This window comes from Staurois parvus, unplaced genomic scaffold (genome assembly GCF_062004578.1).
Source record: "Staurois parvus isolate SC_StPar_1 unplaced genomic scaffold, SC_StPar_1.0 ptg001034l, whole genome shotgun sequence".
In the NCBI taxonomy this organism is placed as follows: domain Eukaryota; kingdom Metazoa; phylum Chordata; class Amphibia; order Anura; family Ranidae; genus Staurois; species Staurois parvus.
In genome coordinates, this window is record NW_028318830.1 from 926,331 (window position 1) to 951,500 (window position 25,170).

Here is a 25,170-nt window from a genome sequence, read left to right on the forward strand (position 1 = left end):
AAACGCCCCGCAAACGCGTCGCAACCGGCTGGGCGTTTGCGGAGCGGCACCATAGACGAGAATAGGAGGCTTCAAAGCCTCCTGACTCGACCAGAGGCGTCCGTTTTGCCGCGACGCAACGCGACGCAAACGCTCCTGTTAGAACAGCACCATGTGCTGTAATGTGCAGAGTTGGCAGCGGCGTTTGGGAAGCGGTAAAAACGCTTCCCAAACGCCTCTCTGCCGCCTGCACACAAGGCTAGTGTGAACGTAGCCTTTAACACAGAGCAGGGCTGGGAAGCGAGCATGAATGTGTGCCCCCAGAGTAAGCTGCCTACTATGGGGGCACACAGTAGGGGGGAGCAGCCAGGAGCAGCAGCAGGAGACTGGAGAAGAGGAGGATCGGGGCTGCTCTGTGCAAAACCACTGTACAGAGCAGGTTAGTATGACATGTTTGTTGTTAAAATAAATAACTTGAGTTTTTAATATCAGTTTAAGTGGCAAATGTAACTTTATTTTAAAGTATATTCTCTAAATGGTGTCCTACAATTTGTACAACTTCATATTACCCTATAAATTGGGAATGTGTGGATACATTACATTTTAACCCCTTGGCGCCGACATCACACAAATATGCGGCTTTTTTCCATAGGGCCACATATTTGCATATCTGTGTTTGTGCTGAGAGCGCACCTCACAGCGCGCTCCCAGCACAAAGACCGGGGTGTCACGGAGAGCCACGATCGGGACCCAGGACTCCCGGTTCTGGGTCACATGATCGCTGTGATAGCCTCTGATTGGCTAGTGTGTTTTTAGGTAAAAAAAAACAAAATGCACTATTGTTTCTGGGCTGTAGTACAGGTACAAATAACATACACATAGATGGTATCGCTGCAATCATCGAGAGCTGGAAAATTTATTTTGGGTTGTTCTTTAGTGGTAGGTTATGGTGGTAACAAGAAACAGCGAAATTAAACAAAAATTTTTTTTTTTATTATTTTAGGACCGTTTTCCTTTTGAGAATAATAAAAAAAAAAGGCATACCTATTACCATTTACCACCACATGAAAGCCCAATTTGTCCAGAAAAAACCCGGTATAATTCACCTGGATGTACAAAGTAGTTGTGGTGATATGTACGGTTTTACTAACACGTCAGTTGTAACATTTTACTTAGACGTTAAGATTTGTTTTACCCTCAGGCGTGAAGGGGTTAAAGTACTACAGCTCACAATGAACCTAAGCATAAGTGAAGTCAAACATTGGTATTTATTCCTTTAGTATTTTTTATATCTCCAACCTTTCCTTCCAGCCCCAAGTCCAATCTTTAACAAACTCATGCAGACTCCACCTCCGCAACATCGCCAAAATCCGCACGTTCCTAACCCCAGAAACCACTAAACAGCTCATCCACTCCCTCATCATATCACGACTCGACTACTGCAACTCCCTCCTCACTGGCCTGCCTCGCCGCTGGCTATCCCCGCTTCAGTCCATCCTGAACACGGCTGCCAGACTCATTCACCTTTCCAACCGCTCCGTTTCCGCCACCCCCCTCTGCCAATCCCTCCACTGGCCTCCACTCAGTGTCCGCCACCCCCCTCTGCCAATCCCTCCACTGGCCTCCACTCAGTGTCCTCCACCCCCCTCTGCCAATCCCTCCACTGGCCTCCACTCAGTGTCCGCCACCCCCCTCTGCCAATCCCTCCACTGGCCTCCACTCAGTGTCCGCCACCCCCCTCTGCCAATCCCTCCACTGGCTTCCGATTGCACAACGGATCAAATTCAAAATCCTAACACTGACGTACAAAGCCGTCCACCATACTGCCCCGAACTACATCACTGACCTAATATCCAAGTACCGCCCAACACGCACACTCCGCTCCTCACAAGACCTCCTTCTCTCTAGTTCCCTGGTCTCCTCCTCCCATGCCCGCCTCCAGGACTTCTCCAGGGCGTCACCCATCCTCTGGAACTCCCTGCCCCAACCAATCAGATTATCACCTACTCTCCTCTCCTTTAGGCGCACCCTGAAAACCCACCTCTTCAGGGAAGCCTACCCCACCCCCTGCTAACTTGCCGACCTCCTCCACTCTTCCTACCACCCCATCCCCCACAGCTATCTCCTCCTGTACCACCATCCCCTCCCTCCTAGATTGTAAGCTCGAAAGAGCAGGGCCCTCGATCCCCTCATGTTTTGCATTGTATTGGTATTGTTCTGTCACATGTTCTGTCCCCCTTTGTAATGTACAGCGCTGAGCCAACTATTGGCGCTTTATAAATACTGTATAATAATAATATCTTTGAATTAACAAACGCTCAATGGCATGACTCATTTTTTTCCTGTATCATGTTTTTGGTGCAGGTTGAGTTCTCTTATCCACCCTTGATCCCTGCGGAAGGACATGACAGCAACATTTTACCAGAAGAATGGAAGTACCTGCCGTTTCTTGCACTGCCAGATGGTGCTCACAACTTCCAGGAAGGTAATATCATACGTTATTCAAGGCCAGAATCTTGTTTCACTACAGCTGTATTTTCGTTGGTACCTGGTGACAGAAGAGTAGACTAGTGTTTCATTAACCAATAAAGAATAACAGAAATACAAAACACAAGAGATGAGATGAAAGTATAGGAGGATCATTGTAATAGCAAACTAAATGTTCCCATGTGGCTAGCTTTTGACTGAGGTTAGCTTGTTTGGTAAGGTAAAGTACTTAAAATATACTTTTATTCAGTAAACCGTATCCCTCACACTTCCTACTGAAACTTATTACTAACCTGATACAACTCATTATTGCTGTTAGGAGTGTAACTGTGCAACAATGTCTTTGTGCTCGCAAGGCACGCTGATTTATAGAAGAACAGTAAAGTGGGCGGCAATGTACAGCAGCCTATAGCAAGTGGAATCGGCTGTAATCAATACAATAAAATAGTATGCAGATTTAACAGAGCAATGAATTTCTACTAAATATCAGGGTGGATTTGATTTAAATCACTAGTCAGTAAGGCTGGATGTAAATCCTAGTTTTCTACATAAAGACTAATTCTTGCTGGTATAACTTTAATATACAAGTAGATGAAGATTTTTAGAATAACAACTTTTCATATTAGTTTTTTTCTCCCCAGTTTAATAGGTTAATCATTCATATTTGGACAACTTTTCTGTTGTACTTAGGAAGGAGAAAAATAATCATTACCTTAACTTGTTGCCGACCGCAGATAGCCGAATGACGGCTGCACTGCGGCCTGCCAGTTCTGAGTGGACAGCGGCCTTTTACCACCTGATCAGCGGTGTCCAATGACACGCTGATCAGAGGGAAATGCAAGTGCCGGTTCTCGGCTGCACTTTCCTCACGCTGTCAGATCGTGAGGAAAGTACTGCCGAGAACCGGCAGTTGTCAGAGCGGGGATCGGCACCGATCATCAGGGCACTGATGATCAGTGCCCTGATGATCGGTGCCCAGCAGTGTGCCCACTAGCTCCACCCACCTGTGCCCAGCAGTGCACCCACCTGTGCCACTCTGCAATGTCACACACCTGTGCCCAGAAGTGCCACCTACCTGTGCCCAGCAGTGCCACCCACCTGTGCCCACCCACCTGTGCCCACCAGTGCCACCCACCTGTGCCCACCCACCGGTGCCACCCACCAGTGCAGCCCAGCAGTGCTGCCAGTCAGTGCCACCAGTCAGTGCCCAGCAGTTGTGCCAGTCAGTGCCACCAGTCAGTGCCCAGCAGTGATGCCAGTCAGTGCCGTCTATCAGTACCCATCATCAGTGTCACCTATCAGTGCCGCCTATCAGTGCTGCATATTAGTGCCGCCTATCAGTGCCGCCTATCAGTGCTGCATATTAGTGCCGCCTATCCGTGACACCTCATTAGTGCTGTCTATCAGTGCCGCCTATCCGTGCCACCTCATTAGTGCTGCCTATCAGTGCCCTTTACTGCTGCCTATCAGTGCCCATCAGTGCCGCCTATCAGTGCTGCCTCATCAACGCACATCAGTGAAGAAAAAAAATTACCTGTTTGAAAAATTTTATACTAGAAACAAAGAAACTTTTTTTTTTTCAAATTTTTGGCAATTTTTTATTTATAGTGCAAAAAGTAAAGCGCCCAGTGGTGATTAAATACCACCAAAAGAAAGCTCTATTTGTGAGAAAAAAATGATCAAAATTTCATATGGGTACAATGTTGCATGACCGCGCAATTGTCAATCAAAGTGCGGCATCGCTGAAAGCTGAAAATTGGCCTGGTAAGGAAGGTGGTATAAGTGCCCGGTAGGCAAGTGGTTAATAATAACAATTTAAATAGATTTATTCATCTGAAACAATAACATTCCAGCATATGTGATTTGCTTAAACATCCATGTTTGTTAACTAATTTGGCTAAACAAAATATATATATTTGAAGAAACTTAGACTGTCGGCCCCTCCCTCCTCGCACTGTCGGCCCCTCCCTCCTCGCACTGTCGGCCCCCTCCCTCCTCGCACTGTCGGCCCCCTCCCTCCTCGCACTGTCGGCCCCCTCCCTCCTCGCACTGTCGGCCCCCTCCCTCCTCGCACTGTCGGCCCCCTCCCTCCTCGCACTGTCGGCCCCCTCCCTCCTCGCACTGTCGGCCCCCTCCCTCCTCGCACTGTCGGCCCCCTCCCTCCTCGCACTGTCGGCCCCCTCCCTCCTCGCACTGTCGGCCCCTCCCTCCTCGCACTGTCGACCCCTCGCACTGTCGGCCCCTCCCTCCTCACACTTAGTTTCACTTTCTTCTTGTGCAGATCTATTCCACTCCAAACAATCAGAAAAATATTGTTTCTATTCTATTCACTGAACTTCTTGAAACTTAGCAGTGAAGGGGCTGATTCTGTATTCATAGGTGTGTAGAAGTTAGGATGAAGGTCTTTTTCTTAACTCTGTTCATGTTATAACATTTTTGCTGTGAAGAAGAGGCATGTGATCTCCGCTGAGTCAAATTCAGTTTTGAGAACTGCAAAAGTAAACCAATCATCTGTGATAATATCTTGTAGGCAGAGAAACTGCCCAATAATCTTACAGAAACCTCTGGAGAGCGACATTGTGAATGGATTCATGGAATTTATTTACCAAAAAAATTAAACATATACAGCCTTATTCTACATAATTAAAAAACTAATCTTTATTTCATGATGGAATAACCTTTGGATGGTAATAAATTTTCCTCAAAAAGCATTTTATTTAAAAAAAATCTGATTTAAATCCAAAAAATCCGATTTAAATCCAAAAAATCCGATTTAAATCCAAAAAATCCAATTTAAATCCAAAAAATCCAATTTAAATCCAAAAAATCCAATTTAAATCCAAAAAATCCAATTTAAATCCAAAAAATCCAATTTAAATCCAAAAAATCCAATTTAAATCCAAAAAATCCAATTTAAATAAATCAAAAAAAATCTGATTTAAATAAAAAAAATCCGATTTTTAATTAAAAAAAAATCAGATTTTTTTTTTAATTTTTTTTAAAAAGTCATTGATTTTTATCCACCCTGCTAAATATTGAAATATTAATACCCACTTCAGTACTAGTGGTTGTTTATCTCTTATAGATTAGTGTATTGTTTTTTGTTTTTTTTTCTACTCCAATATGGTTCAGTGGACTTTCTAATAATGTGGCCATTGCTTAATTTAAATAATACAACCTGCTGCTGCAGGGGGTAGCCCCTACCGATTGCTTCTCCGGAACCCTTTCAGACTGTGGGCTGCCCTACCTTATGAGTAAGCACAGATGTTTGCAAAGTGTTAAGGTGCTTTTGAGATGACTACTGTACTGTATAGTATGTTGTATCAATAAAACTTACTGGATATCAAAGATCCTCTAATACTGGACCATATTTATTGTATTCTGAGTTTAGAATTACTTATGTTTAAAGTGTTACTAAAAAAAATGAACATAACAAATATGTTATTCTCACTCGCTTTTTGCAATGGTATTGCACAGAACGGCTCTGATCCTCCTCTTCTTGGGTCCCCCACCAGCAATTTTTGCTCCTCCTCTTCTCTGTGTGTCCCTATATCAAGCCTGCTCCCTCCCAAGCTGTGTGTCTAAGGAACTGCACACCATGGCAGCACAGTGGCTAAATGGTTAGCACTTCCGCCTGGCAGTACTAGGGTCATTGGTTCGAATCCCAACCCCGGCACCACCTGCCTAGAGTTTGCATGTTCTCCCTGTGCCTGCATGGGTTTCCTCCGGGTACTTTGGTTTCCTCCCACACTCCAAAGACATGCTGGTAGGTTAATTGGATCCTGTCTAAATTGGCCCTAATATGTGTATGTATAAATATGAGTTAGGGACCTTAGATTGTACGCTCCTCGGGGGCGGGGACTGATGTGAATGTACAATATATATGTAAATTGTAGGACACTGCACACTCTATTTTGATGCACTTGGAAGGTAGTTGGCTAATTTAAACTGACAGTTCAATAGAATGTAAAAATTATTACTAATGAAATATAAGGTACACAATTGCACAAAACCGTGAACAAACATACAATTTGGTGGAGGGACAGGAAGGCATAACCATAAATAGTGAAAAAAAAAAGTTGATAGGAGTTTTAACAATTTCTCAGCCATTTGAGATCCTTCTCACCATTTCTTGTCTCGGCGGGAAAGAGGTAAATCTCCCTGGTTGGCAATAGAGACTTGACAAGCTCTAACCCGTCCCTGCTGTATCCAAACACAAAATAAAAGGTTTTGGTTATAGTTGTACTTTCAAAGACTTAAGTTCAACTATAAGGAAACTTTGTTTCTTTTAACTCTGGGAAAGAAACTAAAAGGAAACAGTTTGTTTCTTTTAGCGGGGGGGAGTGACAGCTAATTCTGCAAGCTATATAGTGAAGAAAAAAACCCGATATATATATTGTGGGAACTCGCTTCAAAGTGGTAGAGCTTTTCTTTTTAAAGCACACAGCAACTCTCTTATTCTTCTTTTTAAGGGCCTTTTTGCCCAATTTTATTTAAAAGAAAAAGTTCCATAAATCTTCCCACGCAGGGGTATCCACCAACAAACACATGCAAATGAAAATTCAGCCTCCTGGCTTGTACTCGGTTTGATGTCTGTCTCCTACAGACTCTTTCCAAAATATGGCCCTCACACACAGCTGGCCATTAGCACACAGCTACTCTGGCTTCCACCTCTCCTTCCTTGGTGAAGCCCACCTGACTCCAAGGCAGAGACCTCCCGTCTGCCAAGGTGGAGCCCTCCTGACTCCGTCTGCCGGGGTGGAGCCCTCCTGACTCCGTCTGCCGGGGTGGAGCCCTCCTGACTCCGTCTGCCGGGGTGGAGCCCTCCGGACTCCGTCTGCCGGGGTGGAGCCCTCCGGACTCCGTCTGCCGGGGTGGAGCCCTCCGGACTCCGTCTGCCGGGGTGGAGCCCTCCGGACTCCGTCTGCCGGGGTGGAGCCCTCCGGACTCCGTCTGCCGGGGTGGAGCCCTCCGGACTCCGTCTGCCGGGGTGGAGCCCAGAATCATGGCCTGGCCTCCACAAAAAGGCCTGCGCACACCTGTGCAATCGGCACGCTGGCTGCTCTCAAAACATGGGCCCAGGAGTGGCGATTTTCATCCCTCCCAAATCTCTTAGAAATCTCCAGGCTACAGGTCCCAAAACAGGCTTTACCAACCAAAGAGGAAACCAACAAACAAGTTTCCTCTGCATTATGAGAACTGCTTGGAGCCCCTCAACCTGTATGGTAGAGAATCCTGGGTCTCCATCATGATTTCCACCATGGCAGGATACCGCACTGTGTGTGTGTATGTGTGTGTGTATATATAGATAGATATATCTATATATCTGGTACTGATATATAGTGACAGCCAGTCACTGTATACACTGCTTCGCTCCTGCCTTTCTCAGCCGCCCCCTTCACATCTGCGGTACACACAGTCTCCTGTGTCTGCTAAATTTTTCTGATCGGCAAAATGGTGGTAGGGCTATTTTCGGCCGATATGTTTCGGTGGCTGAAAGTTTGGTGCATTCCTACTTGTGATCTACTGATCACAGGTGCAATGCTCTGCAGGCTCCCCTGAAAAAAATAATTCATGTTTTTCCTACAAATATATATGCGTTTTTTTATTTTTTTTTCAAAAAGGTTAACTTGGCCTTAACCATTAGCCGCCCAGCCAATGGCCGTTTGGCGGCTTCAAAAGTGCTTCGGCATTCCGGGTGGACACCATTTGGCGTGCTCCCGCACATGCGCAGTTTGCGCTAATGCAGAGCCGCGCAGCGGCGCGATCTGTCACCGGCCGTGTACCTCGGACACGGCCAATGACAGATCTGAGTACCGACCCCGTTGCTGGTGCCATGTGACCTGCTGTGACCAATCACAGCAGGTCACATGACAGTTGTATGCTTCATTCATGCCATCCATTGTATACTAGTGCCTAGCTGTGAATGGTCACAGCTAATCACATGCACATGTCATGTGATTAGCTGTGACCAAATCGCAGCTAAAAAAAAAAAAAAAAAAACCCTGAATGAATCGATGTCATTCAGGTAAATGCTTGCTTATAGCAAAGTAATTCTTTGCGATAAGCAAATTGTGTAAAAAAAAAAAAATACTGATCACTTCCCCAAAGTAGTACAATGTTACTATGGTAACATTGTACTACTTTGGTCATAGTAAAATATGAAAAAAAAATCTTAAAAAAAATGTAATAACTAAAAATAATAAAAAAATTTTTTTTTTTTTTTTTTTTCATACTGTCACCAGTCAGTGTCCCTGATCACCGCCATGCCAGTTATATGATGACGCTGTACTGCACTGGTGACAGTATGTAAAAAAAAAAATAGTGAAAATAATTTTTTTCATTTTTTTCATTTTCGGAAAAATAATGACAAAAAAATACAACTTCAAAAAACTCGCCATGCCTCTTATGAAGTACGTCGGACTGTCTACTCTGCAAAAAGGGGTCATTTGGGGGATATCTGTACTATTCTGACATTCTTGGACCTCAAGAAATTAGATTGGCTGTCAGTACTTCAGGATTGATCAATATTCAGATCTATACCATAGTTTGTGAACTCTATAAGTTTCCTACAAACTAAAAAATACATCCTAATTTGGGTTATTTTCACCAAAGACATGTAGCAGAATACATCTCGGCCTAAATTTATGAAGAACAATTATTTATTTGTAAACTTTTATAACAGAAAGAAAAACGTGTTTTTTTTTTTTTTTCAAAATTTTTGGTCTTTTTTTGTTAATTTAGCAAAAATATAAATACCCCAGCGGTGATTAAATACCACCAAAAGAAAGCTCTAGTTGTGTGAAGAAAATGATAAAATGGCCTGGGCAGGAAGGTGTAAAATTGCCCGGTATTGAATTGGTTAAAGTATGAACTGTCCTAAAAAGCTCCTGCTTACCTGCTAGCCCCTTTGGTAACAATATCTTGGGTATCACTCAACATGTTCATTTATTACCAGTATCTATATACCAGTCTCATTTTTTTCCCCACAGTCCACAATGTTCTTTAATAACTAGAGATACTGCCATTATGGTTTATATTTAATTTCTTATTTTCTAAAGCCTAAATTGTTGTTCTGATTAATGTACTTTAGAAAGCAGACCCACTCTTTAAATTGCAATTTCAGTTGTGACTTGATTTGAACCTATGCATGCTCTTCTGAAGTATGTGCCCCTGTCAGGTGCTGATGATTGACTTATAATGCATACAAAATTTTATCGGTTTCTGTGAAAAGTGTGAAAGTTAACTAGTCATCACTTTCTGTATTGAAGGAATTATCAGTTCTATTCTGCGATGTGTGAAATATTACTTCTTACAGCTACACACAGCAGCAGCCTGTATGGTGCTGAACTACAGCTGCAGACTTTTAAACTTTTGTTTGTTCTTTTGTAGATACGGTGTTTTTTCATCTTCCACCTAGAAGTGGGGAAAGGAAGACCGTTTATGGAGTCTCTTGTTACAGACAGATTGAAGCAAAGGTATTTCCTTTACATTTTTTAATTATTTTCAGTAACCTATGTCCCCTAACTTCAGAATCAAGGGCCTGATCCTACAGCTAAAAAATGCATGTTTATAGCTATGTGAAGGCTCACTTAGGTGAGGAGTGAATTATATTTGATAGATTCAATACCACACTTTCTCATGGGCTTGCTGCATGAATGAATGAGTCCAGGAATCTCTATGTACAAACAAAACCATCGTTCAAATGCAGCGCAGACAGGGGCGGGCTGACCATTTGGAAACTCGGGCACTGCCCTAAGGCCCGGGGTCAGTAGGGGGCCCCATGAGATGCCCCTGTTACCTTTTTCATAGGCTTTTTTGAGTTTGGGCAAGGACACAGGGGCCCCATGATCCCCTATTGCCCAGGGGCCCCATGAGTTGTCAGTCCGCCCCTGAGCACAGATGAGTGCAGGTATAGATCTTGGTTAACCTCCTCGGCGGTATGATTCTTTCCGATTTTTTTGTGCTGAAAGCGGTACCATTTTTTTGCATGGAAATATGTAGTTTTTTATTGTAGGCTGTAATATTTAGGAATAACTCACTGAAATCTGTCCGAACAAGAGTCTAGTAAACATCCCGGGGAGGATAAAATTTGAAACACGAAATCATAAATTATAATTTAATAAATAATCATAAAAAATAATAATATAATAATAATAAATTTAATTCAATATTATAATCAAACCAAAAACACTGAAATTTGAAATACAGAGGCAAATTCGCACATCGCTGAGCAAAGTCGCAAAATCGTTTTCAGTGTCTGATGAGGAATTTCCCCCACGAATCATTATCACTCAATTCTGCAAGTGGTTCTGATTTACTATCGCTGTTCTAAAACCGCTTTTGACGTAAAGGGACGCTTTTTGGACGCCATGGACTTTTCTAAGTTTCCAGGCAGAAAGAACATTCAAAATGCAGGCAGGGCGCCGGACAAAGCAGTAGGGACAAAATATATGTGAAATGCATTGAAACAGCAATGACAGCAAAAATGACATTTTTTAAAAATTTCAAATTTCCCGCCGGTTCCGACGTCACAGGAACAGGAACACAGAAGCCGGATGCCGGCATCAGCCGGAGGAGATGGCCGGGGACACTGCAGGGGACACATCGCGGGAGCGAAAGACAAGGTAAGTGCTGCAGTGACCCCCAGAGCAGCGCCACATGGTAAGCCCGAGTGTAGCTCGGGGGGGGTTACCGCTTTTGGTACTGACATTTTACCCCGAGCTACACTCGGGAATACCGCTAGGGAGGTTAACCTAAAATGCATTTGTGTTTTATCTACTGTACTTTATTTTGTTTCCTGTACCTGCCCTCGCTCCGTCTTAACAACCACACTGTTGTTGCATACAAATGAACTGCCTTGGAAGTGCAGAGCAATGAGCTATTCTAAGATGCAGCTCATTGCTTCTCTGAACAAGTCCCAAAATGGGAGCAGGATGATCCCACTACTGTTTTGAGTAAACAAACGAAATTAGCTGAAAAAATTCCAACACAGCCACAGTCATCAATTCTATTTAGAGCTGTGGCCAGGATGACGATCATAAGATCACCTTTAACTGTCCAAACTGTGCAAACCAATGTCTTTTTAAAATATTAAAGATGTGTGTATTTTATATATATATATATATATATATATATATATATATATATATATATATATAAATGAACTGCTTCTCACCAGGCCACTGTACATATACAGCCGGGCGAGACCAGCTCCATTCTGGGAGGACATACCTGTATGCCCTCTGGGACACACAGTGGTGCGATCTGTGTCCCCTGGACACACCAGATCACACATAAGGGTACAGGGATGCTGTAATTGGTCTTGTATCATGTGATTTCTGTGACCAATCACAGTGATCACAGTAGTAAGCAATGGTTGCATGAATGCAGCTGAAGTGTTAGAAAAGTGAATGCTTATATAGTCGTCATCCCCACCAGAGCAGTACAGTATCACTTTTTTGTATACTGTCAATCAGAGCAAATTCAGTGTCACTATGAGGGCGTTGTTCTGGTGTGGCAGTGATCATGTACAATGGCTGGCAGCTTTGCTATTACTATATGTCAGTGCCGCCAGCCATTGTCCCTGATCACCTTCACAGCAGTACAATATCTCCAGATCAGTGCTGCCAGTCACTGCAGTGTCCCTGATCACCCCCACATTGCTCTTCAGACAGCATTTGACAGGCAGTGAGGAAGCGTTGTATCACTTCATCACCACCTTCTTTAACCCCTTTTACCCTACACAAGCACAAACATGATTGGCTGCTGTATGGGGGCTATAATTCCTGCCACAGCTGAGAAGTAAAGCATCACAGCCATGGCATGTGTACACCCCCAGCTTCTGCCTTTGCAGCTAAAGGGGTAGCTGTTGAGGGGCTCAACGATATGGTTTTACCACCCTCAAAACTCACATATGAAGAAGCCCTAACAGTGCAGGCAGTCAGTGTCTCCGATCTCCACCACACCAATTAGTGTTGCCAGACCAGTGTAGTTGGAATTAGTATTCCTGATTGCCACCACACCAAACCAGTGCAGCCAGCCACAGTTTTCCTGATTACCACCAGAGCAGTATATGCCAGCAACATACTGTGTAATTTGTGCGCCTGTAGTGCCTGAAAGCGCTCCTTGGATTTTGGGCCCCTGTATATATCTAGGCTTTTAAAAAAAAAAAAAAAAAGTCTCACAAATGTGCTATCCCAATACTTGGGAGGAGTAGCAGAATGTATTTTGGAGTTTAATCTTAGGTATGCCTATGCTGTGTGTTAGAAATATCTTAATTTACAACTTTGTGTTAAATCATTTTATTATCAGCATTTTCCAGAAACATATGGCAAAAAATGACATTTTCAAAAGGAATTCCAAAACCGACCATATGGACTTTTAAGGTGCCCCAAGGAGTAGCATACTGATACACATGTTTAAATACTAGCAGGGAGAATGACTCACATATCACTTTATTGATATCATAGATAAAAATCAGACCGAGTCCAAACAAAATGCTCCCAAAAGAAGATCATCTTATAACAATACAGCAAAAGCCTACGGTGTGGTACACTAGACATGGATTGCATGAGTACAAAGAATGTAGGAGCAATAAACTCTTAATGAGATATGATATCCGTCTCAAAGATGGCTTTAATTCCTCAACATGTTTCACAAGAATCTCTGCCTGCTTCCTCAGAAGGGTAATAGCCACTAATAAAGGAAGAAAAACAAATGTACATACATATAAAGAATGATTTGACATACATCCCCTACATGCAAATGCGGGGGACACGTGGGGTCGCAAGGGAAGCCCAGATAGTATATCATAGATAAAATGCAGCACTATAAAAAGAACCACAGTAATTAAAATACTATATTAACGGTAATGAGCCCCATGTTGAGAAAGAGAGAGAATATATATATATATATCTTAAAATATATCTTGGGGTGTTTGCTTTTCAAAATGTAATCATTTTGTGGGTGTTTCTCCTATTCTGGCACATCATTGTCTCAAGAAATATGATGGGTAGTCAGGATTTTTACATGCATTGGTACTTGAAAGCCTAAAGGTGCTCCTTGGATTTTGGCTTTCTCAATGTATCTAGGTTGCGAAAAATTCTCACTTGGTATCCCCATACTTAGGAGGCATAGCAGAATGTGTTTTGGGGGTGTAATTATAAGTATGTATATGCTGTGTGCAAGAAATAATTTGCTAAAATGACAAACAAAATATAAATTTTTTAAATTTTCCAAAAAACTTATGAAAAAAAAATTATAACTTTAAATAACTTGGCATGCATCTTACTAAATACCTTGGACTGTCTACTTTCCAAAAAGGTGAAATTTTGAGGGTGTTTTCACTGTCCTGGTATTGTAGGGCCTCAAGAAATGAGGCAGTCCGCACATGTGGGCAGCATAGTGGCTAAATGGTTAGCACTTCCGCCTGGCAGTACTAGGGTCGCTGGTTCGGATCCCAACCCCGGCACCACCTGCCTGGAGTTTGCATGTTCTCCGTGTGACTGCGTGGGTTTCCTCCGGGTACTCCGGTTTCCTCCCACTCTCCAAAGACATGCTGGTAGGTTAATTGGCTCCTGTCTAAGTTGGCCCTAGTATGTGTATGTATGAATGTGAGTTAGGGACCTTAGATTGTACGCCCCTTGAGGGTTAGGGACTGATGTGAATGTACAATAAATATGTAAAGCGCTGCGTAAATTGATGGCGCTATATAAGTACCTGAAATAAATTAAACATCAAAATTGATCACTTCTCAGATATAAATACCATAGTTTGTGGACTCTAACTTTCACACACATTAAATAATTTACACTGATTTGAGTTATTCTTGCCAAAAAAATGTAGTGGAATACATTTTGCCCTGAATTTATGAATAAAGATTATTTGTTTGCAAAATTATACTGCTAAAAATAAAAACCAGTGGTGATTAAATACATCAGAAGACATCCCTATCGGTCTCCAAAAATTATATATCATTTGGATACAGTGCTGAGTAATTGTTGTTCAAAGTGTGACAGCGCTGAAATCTGAAAAATGGCCTGAGCAGGAAGGAGGTGAAACGGTCTGGTCTGGAAGGAGTTAAGTTTCTAGTCTTTTGAAAGCTTTTATTCTAATAATTTTCTAATTATAATATAATCTGTGTTTTGCAGGCTTTGAAAGTACGTCAAGCAGATGTTACCCGGGAAACTGTACAGAAAAGTGTTTGTGTTTTGAGTCAGATGGTAAGACGCTGGTTTTATGTTGCTTCCAAGTATACATGAAGTGATTCATCCACACTTGAGCATCAGTGTCAGGGGCAGGATTGCTAGACAGAATAATGGGAGGCTTTTATTATTGTATATCTTCAATCTATAGACTGCTGGTGCCCAGGGGCGGACTGACAACTCATGGGGCCCCTGGGCAATAGGGGATCATGGGGCCCCTGTGTCCTTGCCCAAACTCAAAAAAAGCCTATGAAAAAGGTACCAGGGGCATCTCATGGGGCCCCCTACTGACCCCGGGCCCTCGGGCAGTGCCCAAGTTTCCAAATGGTCAGTCCGCCCCTGCTGGTGCCTATCTGTAATCTAAACAAAACTAATGTCAGGATTGTAGAAAACACTTTGTAGTGTGGGATGGATGTTATAGACCCTTGCATAATGATAGTCAGGATGACCTCGGTGTGGTGTTTACGATTGTGGAGATTTCTTTATTTCCATTTTCTTTTTCTTATGCTCTGAATACTGGTTTGTGAACTCTGAAATCCTAAAGCACAAGGGAATGACTTTAGAGGTTTTAGTAGAACTTATGTTTTGGTTGATTCAGATTACTAACCCTGACCTACAAAGCCATCCACAATGCTGTCCCAACCTACTTAACCGACCTGATACCCAAATACTACCCTACTTGTGCCCTTCGCTCCTCTCAGGACCTCCTACTCTCTAGCTCCCTGATCTCCTCCTCCCACGCCCGACTGCAAGACTTCTCCAGGACCTCTCCCATCCTCTGGAATTCCCTACCTCAATCCATTAGACTGTCACCCACCCTCACCACCTTCAGGCGCACCCTGAAGACCCACCTCTTCAGGGAGGCCTACCCCTCCCTCACCTAACATCTGACCTCCACTCCTCCCACCACCTCATCCCCCACAGCCACTTCCTCCTGTACCACTTTCCCCTCCCTCCTAGATTGTAAGCTCGAAAGAGCAGGGCCCTCGAACCCCTCGTGTATCGCACTGTCTCCGTCTTGTCTCATGTCTTGTCCCCCTGCCTTTGTACAGCGCTGAGCAAACCCTTTGGCGCTATATAAATACTGAATAATAATAATAATTGTGGCCCTTTCAGAAAGTAGGTAGGTTTGGAGCAGTCTATGACTGGGAGGCAGGGGAAGGTGATCATGAAGGTAGTAGAAGACTATGGGGAAAGGAGACGGGCAGGGTGGGAGGTGATCAGGAGTGAGCAAAGCAGGAAGTGATCATAATGTGGTGGTGGAGGGAGGAAGGGAAGAGAAGCTGCTTTTGGTGGAGGGAGACAAAATGTGAACTGATCATGGCTGGGGGGCAGAGTATTGAGAAGCAGTAGAGCAGAAAGTGATCATGCCTCGAGGATGAAGGATTTTGGCAAAGTGGTAGCTGATTGTTTAGTGGAGAGTTAAGCTGGTCATACACAGAGCAAGTTTCAGCCGCTTCCTAATGAACTGGTCAAATTTACAGCCATGGTTGACCTTTTCGACATCCTCCAACACAACATCCTTCAACTCGAAAATCAAAGGAACCAAACAGAAAATTGGTGACCTAACAGTGGCTGCATCCAATTAGATTTAGCCACTGTTTAGGTGTTCTGACAGTAATGAGTGATGGCTGTCAGAATACAGTAGCCAGCAGGGGAGATTCTTCCATCCATAATGTTTAGCCTGAATGGGGAAAACCATAGATACACCGTAGGGGAAATCTCTCTGCATATGGCCAGCTTTAGTATGAGAATTTATAATTTATACGTTCTTGTAATACAGATATTAGACGGGAGGGACTTAGCAGAGTAACCAAGGTGCAATGCTGTATGCAGTGTTGGTGGATTTACTACGCCTTGCAACCATTTCTGGGTCATGTATTAGTCATTCCTTCCTTTTTTGAGGGAAGAAATCTTGGTTTACAGACCGTCTATGGAGATGTGAAGCGGCAGTGCAGCGGTTAGCACCAACCATGACGCTCTTTAGCAAGTGGGGGGGGGGGGGGGCATTTGGAAAGTGGCCAATCATAGCACAGCCAGAGAGAGTGGAGCAGTGTTGCAGAGTACAAAATATAAGAGATACTAGAACAGGAAACTAGAGAAAATGCACCAGCCAAAAGGTTCTGCCAGAGAATATAGAGTTCACAGGGGGGGGGGGATATAATATTAGAAGAGCTTGTCAGAGAACATAGTTTGGCTAGGGGGTGCTAGAGAATGTAGTGCAGCTGGGGGGAGAACTAGCAAAGAATGTAGTTGTCAGGAATGGATTCATCACTGGTGGTACCTGCCTGACCATTCCACCTCTCCAGCCCTGACTACGCCTGTGTTCCTGAAGCCTGCTACTTCCCTCTGTCAGTCCACACATTTCTGGTCATACCCGGATCCCTAACAGTAGTGTAGAAAGCGGACTGCTGAAGAATGTAATGTGGATGCTAACGGGAGAGCTGACAGAACATAGTATGAAAAGTGCAGAGAAAAATTGCCAGAGAACTTAGTATGGTCTGTAGAGGAAGACTTTCTTGCAAATGTGAGGTGGACAGTGAGGTGATTATACTCAAGTTCAAGTACTGGAAAATGCAAAGGGTCTACAAAGTACCTGGAGGATTACCGATTTACACTGTTTATTCTAAGGCTGGACAAATCTATGTTTGGTCATCAAAAATCTTTTTCAAGACTGGATTGTTTAAATGATCGTTTTCATTTGGCTTTTGGGAAGGAGAAGGATATCCATTAGAGAACCCTAGGGTTTGGTTGTCCTGTGGAGCTTAGAAGGTTGAAAGGTGTATAAAGGAACTGGTTTTAATTACTATGACTGCCAGGTAACAGCTTTTAAACCCAATGGGCCCTCAAAAATTTCCACTGGCTATTTGAAAGGCATGCTGGACTTCTGATTTTGCAGTAATGTACATACAGTGTACCGCGCTGAGCCAAGCTGGCTCAAAACAAATGTCCCTATGAGAGATTAATCTGTCAGCCCGCTGGATGTGCGGTATATACAGTATACTGAGCCAAGCGGTTTCAAAACGTACCGGTACATCTCTACTGTAATCAGCCCGCTGGATGCGTGTATGTACTGTAGCTGCGGTTACATACAGTATACACTGGGCCAATCATGGCGAGTGATGTATTCTACTAATGAATACAAAGCCTGCTCGGATTGGCTGAGGTTGTGACATCATCAGCCCACCTCTCTGACTCAGCCAATCCGAGCAGGCTTTGTATTCATTAGAATACATCGCTCGCCGTGATTGGCCCAGTGTATACTGTATGAAGCTGCAGCTACCGTACATACACACATCCAGCGGGCTGATTACCGTAGGGACGTACCGGTACATTTTGAAACCGCTTGGCTCAGCGCAGTATACTGTATATACCGCACATTCAGCCAGCTTGACCCAAACAAACTCAAGGTTCACATTTTATACCCGCGTATAAGACGACCCCCAATATTTGGGGTACATTTTTAAGTATAAAAAGTAGTTTTATACGCCAGAAAATACCGTACTTGGTTATTCATTCACATTTTGTTTACTAATCTTTCCACTCCTGTTTATTACTGAACTCATTCTGTTAGCCTTGCTTCCTAATAGATTGCAATAAAGCGAAGAAGAAAACTGTAGAAAGACATTGCAAGGTGTCGATAGAAGGGAGTCACACGGGGCAATCATTAATGTGTGACCTGAAATTAAATTCTCCAAGACTGTTCAGTTTGAAATTATCTTTTAGTGTAATTTGACAAAATGCAAAATACTGGATATTATGCTAAAAAAAAAAAACAGGACTTTTACTTAACCTCTTTTTCAGTCCTGATATTTGGCTGATGTTCATTCTACATGTATAGCATTGGTATAATATAATTGTTTCGCTTATATATTTTTTTTTCTTTGCAGCCATTGTATGGGTTACTTCAAGCCAAACTGCAATTAATTACTCATGCCTATTTTGAAGAGAAGGATTTTTCACAGATATCAATTCTAAAGGTATGTAGCACACTCATACTACAGTAGCCCAAGTGTCTCATGTTCTTTTTATTAAACCGTTGTGGGTTTTTTTTTTTGCCTTCTCTATGTTGAAAGGAATACAGATAGGGAAACCAGCTGGATAATGAGTTGGAAGTACTGAAAGTTTGACTAAATGCAAAACTTTTTTGATTTTGATCAGTGGACATGGATTAGAACACCTATTAGGTTTTTATGGATGTCTGCGCCCCTGTTAGGGAGATTCATCCTATCTATTTACCATTATCAAAATTGAAAGTAAAAACCCCCAATTTTGGGTTGTCCCCAGAAAAGTAATGGAGGGCTATAACTAGGGATTCACCGAAATTTCAGTGGCTGAAACGTTTTGGACGAAAACACCCCTTTTGGGTGTAGGCCGAAATAAAAAAAAAACAAAAAAAAAAACACCAATACAAGTGCTGAAAAAAACGCCCCTGGGGTATATATTGTTTTTTTTTGTTTTTTTTTTTTGTTTTTGTTTTTTTTTACTCGGTGTATATTTTTCTAAAAATATATATTCATTTTTAAAAACTGCACATTTCAGTTTTCGGCCAAGTGCATTTTGAATTTTCTGTTTCGGCACCAGATTTTTCATTTCGGTGCACCACTAGTTCTAACCCTTCCTTACTAAAGAAAAAAAAAGCTTTGCCTATAGTTCTGCTTGAAGTACATGAAGGAAAAAAGAAAGCTAAAGCCATGGTAAAAGTATGTTTTAAGTACATTTTGGAGGACGTGCACTTTTTTCTTTTTGCATTGACCTTTCTGTCTGATATTCCAATGGATTTTGTGCTGCTCAATGTGTACTCCAGGCAAATGATCATCTTTTTTTTTTTTTTTTGGGGGGGGGGGGTTTGTATGCTCTTCAAATGGTCTTTTATATCTGCCAAGAGTTTAGTTTTAATCAGTACATCTATGGGAGAAACAGGGATGGGGAATGACCAGGCATTATCAACTGCTATAATGAACATTTCATTTTTTACATACTCTGTCCCCAAATCAAAACAAACACATTTTACATAATTCCTCTAAAATTTATATTTTTAGGAACTCTATGAACATATGAATAGCTCATTTGCGGGGAGTACTTTAGAAGGATCACAATTATATCTGGGTAAGTTGTTCTGTTTAACCACTTCAGATGTCTGCTGAAAGTTTTGTTAATATTTATTTTTTTTGGGGGGGGGAATACAACACTAAATAATTAGATACTGTATGTGTAATTGTATAAATCCCATTACCTGCAAGCGTTTGCGTCTGATAAAAAAAAACAGTCCTGCTGTGTCTCCTGAGCACAAATACCATCCTGAGCATCTGTCTATTTGTTGTATGTACTCTCCAGCGCCTCAGGATATGCACAGCCAAAAGGGAAGCCAAGGGTACCAGGACAGCGACAACCAAAGGAAATGTTCCAGGGGTGCAGCCCTCCTCAGACGGGGAAATCAGCCACTGGATAGAGAGAAAACAGGTGGCGCACACACCTAGTGCATTATCCAAGGTTCATTGTAGGAGTGAAAGAATAATAAAAACATACTCACAGATGAAGCGTGTATCTAAAAAGCATAGAAAAATGACGATGGCCACAACGGCAGGCAAGGTGTTCTCACTGTCAGTGCGGTCAAATGGCTGACGCATTTCGGGGACGAATCGCTTTCCTCAGAGCTGATGACCAAAGTAAGAGCCTCTCTGTTGATGCATCAACAGCGAGGCTCTTACTTTCCATTCATCATACATCAGCATCAGAGGTTGGTCATCAGCTCTGAGGAAAGGGATTCGTCCCCGAAACGCGTCAGCAATTTGAACGCACTGACAGTGAGAACACCTTGCCTGCCATTGTGGCCATTGTCATTTTTCTATGCTTTTTAGATACATGCTTCGTCTGTGAGTATGTTTTTATTATTTCACTCCTACAATAAACCTTGGATAATGCACTAGGTGTGTGCGCCACCTGTTTTCTCTCTATCTGTCTGTTTGTGCTGAGAGAGTTATCTGCAGCCACTGCTGCAGTGGAAAGTTGTGCAGTTCGCCCATTCCCATCTGACCACCTTCACATTACTACACTCCCAGAATAAATCGCGTTCTGTGATTGGGCAGTGGAGCAATTTGAACAGGAACTCCTCAGTCTATTCACAGAACACAGTGCATTGTGGAAATGTAGTAATATAAGTTCTGGGAATGGTGGAAAGGGCTGCAGGTTGCGGGTCGGCAGCACAACTTTATCATAATCGTACAGGACAAAGGCGTAGTGTTCATAGAGCCTAGGTTATAAGCTTGTACCTTCAGGTCATCCTAAGGTGATGGACATCTTCACTCTTCGCTTTACTAGCTTATTATTTTACTTTCAGATCCTTCAACTCTACACTGTCTTTTTATACCATAACAGATGCAGTGCATCCAGATAAGTGCAACCTATGTAAAACCTTGGGTTGCCATACCCAGACCCCAGATTAAGGAGACAGCCTTTAATGTTGCTTTGGGCACTGGCCGCTACTCTTGGCACTTTGTGCAACATGAGTAGTCAGCTGCAGGGTGCTATACGTGGCTTTTTGGTGAGACACTTGATATATTCATTAAGGGTGTTACAGGAGGTAAGTTTCTACTTCCACAATGGAAACCTCTACCTCTTTAATATGCAGAACACCTAATCACTCTACCCAAGCTTTAACTTTGAAACTTAACCTCCTTGGCGGTATTCCCGAGTGTAGCTCAGGGTAAAATTTGAGTACCAAAAGCGGTATCCCCCCGAGCTACACTCGGGCTTACCATGCGGCGTTGCTCAGGGGTTCCCTGCAGCGCTTACCTTGTCCTTCGCTCCCGCGATGTGTCCCCTGCAGCGTCCCCAGCCATCTCCTCCGGCCGATGCTGGCATCCGGCTTCCGCGTTCCGGACCCTGTGACGTCAAGCGCCGGAACTGGCGGCAAACTTGAAAAACGAATTTTACATAGTAAAACATTGCTGTTTCAAACCATTTTACATACATTTTGTCCCGAGTGCTTTGTCCGGCGCCCTGCCTGCATTTTTACTGTTCTTTCTGCCTGGAAACTGAGAAATGTCCATGGTGTCCAAAAAGCGTCCCTTTAGGTCAAAAGCGGTTTTAGACCGGCTAGAGAACAGCGATAGTAAATCAGAACCACTTGCAGAATTGAGTGATAATGATTCGTGGGGGAAATTCCTCATCAGACACTGAAAACGATTTTGCGACTTTGCTCAGTGATGTGCGAACTTGGAGCTATATTTCAAATTTCAGTGTGTTTGGTTTGATTATATTATTGAATTAAATTTATTATTATATTATTATTATTTTGTATGATTATTTATTAAATTATAATTTATGACTTCGTGTTTCAATTTTTATCATCCCCGGGATGTTTACTAGACTCTTGTTCGGACAGATTTCACAGAGTTATTCCTAAAAATTACAGCCTACAATAAAAAACTACATATTTCCATGCAAAATAATTGTACCGCTTTCAGCACAAAAAATCGAAAATAATCAGACCGCCAAGAAGGTTAAAGAGGATCTTTAGTCTCATCCCAAAACAATTTAAAATCAGCAGCTACAAATACTGTGGCTGCTGACTTTTAATAAAAGGTCATTTACCTGTCCAGGGATACAGCACTGTCCTCACCTAGGGCAGTTCTTCACCAGTCTTCGGGTCTTTAGTGCCCTAAAGTTAAAGGGAAGGGGGGAAGGAGGTGGAAAAACAGAATTTTCCCTTTTTGGTGAAGTTCCGCTTTAGTTTCAGCTCTTACTTTCAGTGAAAGATTTGGAGCCATTCCTCTGCCCAAGACCATCCTTCCTACGGTGGTATCAGTTTTCCACCTCAATGAAAACATATTACTGTCATCCTTGTGCCCTGCTTCAAAGCACAAAAAGGTAATTGCTCTTCATTGTCTGGATGTTATCAGAGCCTACCGTAAAGCAACAGCTTCTATCTGGAAGGTGGAATCTCTGTTTTTCCTGTCTTCAGGACCTTGCAGGTGGCATCCTGCTTTCAATCCCACTATGGATCGATGGATAAGAGAGCTGATTGCTAGAGCTTACACTATTAAAGGACAATTCTCCTGCGCTTCTACTTGCCCACTCCACCAGGTGAGTGGGTCTTTCCTGGTCATTCCAACATCAGTCCTCTGTAGCTCAGCTTTGTAAGGCCGCCACTTGGTACTTTGTTCATACCTTTTAAAGTGTTACCAGATCTGCTACCAAATCTTCTGCAGACAAAGCTCTCAGCATCTGAAGCAGCACTCTGAAGTTCGGTCTTTTAACTCTTCTTGCTATTGTTGTGCCTGTTGGCACAGTTCTGTTTGCCACCTTTGACCACCCTTCTCATTCATTGCTTGGGGACGTCCCATCCTGTTTCCTGTACTGTACAATTTAAGATAAGAGGAATTTTTTGACTTGTCTGTAAATTCCATATTTTGGAGTACAGTTGAGGACACAGGCCACCGTTCCTTCTATTTCTTGGTTACTCTTCATTGCTACAAAACTGAGGACTCGGAGTGGGGTAGAGTTATAGGGGAGACATCCAGGAGACATAATCTCCAAAGCTTTTTTTTTTATTGTGTCCAATCACCTGAAAGTACAAGCCTATAGTCCAGAGTCTAGGAACACTCCGACTGTGTCTGTACTGTACCTCAAGATACTGAATGTATAGGCAAGTCAAAATTCCTCTTTTTCTGTAGCAGCACCTGCAGGTAATTCTTAAAATTCATGAGTACAGATGCTCAGCACAGTATCCAGTCACAGCAAGAAGGATATTTGGCAGAAGCAGCAGCCTGCAGGTAATGGGATACATAACATTACACATTACTATTGTGTAGGGTGCTTTTCACCCCAAAATCCCCAAACATCAGCTTTAAATCCCAACTCCAGGGGAAAAAAAAAATAAAAAATATCCCTTGCAGTGGGCTTGTTTTGCACTGCAAGTGTTCGTTGCTCGTTTATGCCTAGGGGAAAAATGAAAGGAGATTTACAGACCTGATTCTCTGCTCCTCACCATAGCTAGACTGATAGACTGATCCCTGCAGCATGTGCACCCCCACGCTCGGCCAGTCTAGGGTCCTTACAGCATCAAGACCAGAGCAGGGTCCATAGCTCTGGATGTGAGGATAACATGGGACAGTCCACTTCCGAATAGTGGGGGAGTGGAGGATCATGTAGGTAAAATGGTTTCTCTTGTCTCTTCCCCTAGACCAGTGGTGGGCAACCTTTTTTTTCAACTTTTATTTTGAGAGCCACATTTTTAAAACTGAAAATACATCCCCCATATAGTAATACATCCCGCATAGTAATTCATCCCCCCCATAGTAATTCATCCCCCCTATAGTAATTCATCCCCCCTATAGTAATTCATCCCCCCTATAATAATTCATCCCCCCTATAGTAATTCATCCCCCATATAGTAATTCATCCCCCCTATAGTAATTCATTCCCCATATTGTGTCAATTCACTTACCTTTGCTCCGCGCGTTCCTCTCGCCGTTTTCCCGCGCCGTTCCGGTCTTCAGGGCGGACTGTGAGAGGAGAGGAGTTCGTCACGCTGCCCCGCCTACATCCTGACAGCCAATGTTTGCCACGCTCCGCGGGCCGGATTAAAAGGTCCGCCGGGCTGTAGTTTGCCCATTGCTGGGCTAGCTGCAGAGTCCTGACTTTTGGGGTGGCTGCCCGAGAGGAGGGAGGGGAGCGGGCGCCCGGCACACAGAAGAGCCGCATTAAAGTTTGTAAAGAGCCGCATGTGGCTCGCGAGCCGCGGCTTGCCGACCACTGCCCTAGACAAAACAAGCAGTTAACCCCTTCAGTGTGGATGCAACCTGAATGCAAGGCATTATATTTTATTTGCCGTGAATTGGGCTTCAAACTGTGTTTTAAGTGTGAATTTCTCCTATCTGTTTAATATACCATTTTTGTTATACCAGGGGAAGCATTTTGTTATATCTGTTTAGGTGCAAAAAAAAAATTGTTAATCTTGTCAGAAGTTAAGAGCTGTCCTGTGTCCTCTGCACACTTCCTTTGTTTTCCCAGAGAGCCCTCCTAGTTCTTAACTACAGAATTATTACTTTTTTTTGTTATAGATCTGAGGGTGGGAGTGATTCAGTACTTTGATAGACACTGAATAGGGCTGACGCCACTCAGTCCACATTGTTTTTTTTATCAACTCTTCAACAGCACTTTTGGCACATTTTTGGCATTTTTGTTATTTTTATAGTTTTTTTTTCTGTACCTGCAGACCCTTTTAAATTAACAGCTATATTCTCTGAAATGAAGTATGTCTCATCCCCTTTTTTAGGCAACTCTATTGATTACTGATACATGTTTATAACTGTCTATTCTGTTGCAGTAAAGGAATGTTAATGTTTGCTGCCACACCCAGTTCTTCTGTCCCTGTGAATAATACTGTATAGTTAAGTGTTGTTGCATGGCAGACCACTCCTGTTATCTCACATATGTATTCTTATTATAGCCAAATTTACCCCCCTAACTCCTCCCACAGTTCTTACACTAC

General features: G+C 43.0%; 1 protein-coding gene across 1 annotated transcript in view; it reads left to right on the forward strand.

The window, feature by feature from the left end:
• AVL9 (AVL9 cell migration associated) overlaps positions 1–25,170 on the forward strand; it is a 106,001-nt gene that overhangs the window by 39,407 nt on the left and 41,424 nt on the right. The window contains exons 3-7 of the mRNA XM_089657840.1: positions 2,344–2,464; positions 9,859–9,944; positions 14,619–14,690; positions 18,563–18,652; positions 19,715–19,781. Of these exons, the coding sequence (XP_089513966.1) occupies positions 2,344–2,464; positions 9,859–9,944; positions 14,619–14,690; positions 18,563–18,652; positions 19,715–19,781 (436 nt within the window). The remainder of the gene's footprint in view (positions 1–2,343; positions 2,465–9,858; positions 9,945–14,618; positions 14,691–18,562; positions 18,653–19,714; positions 19,782–25,170) is intronic.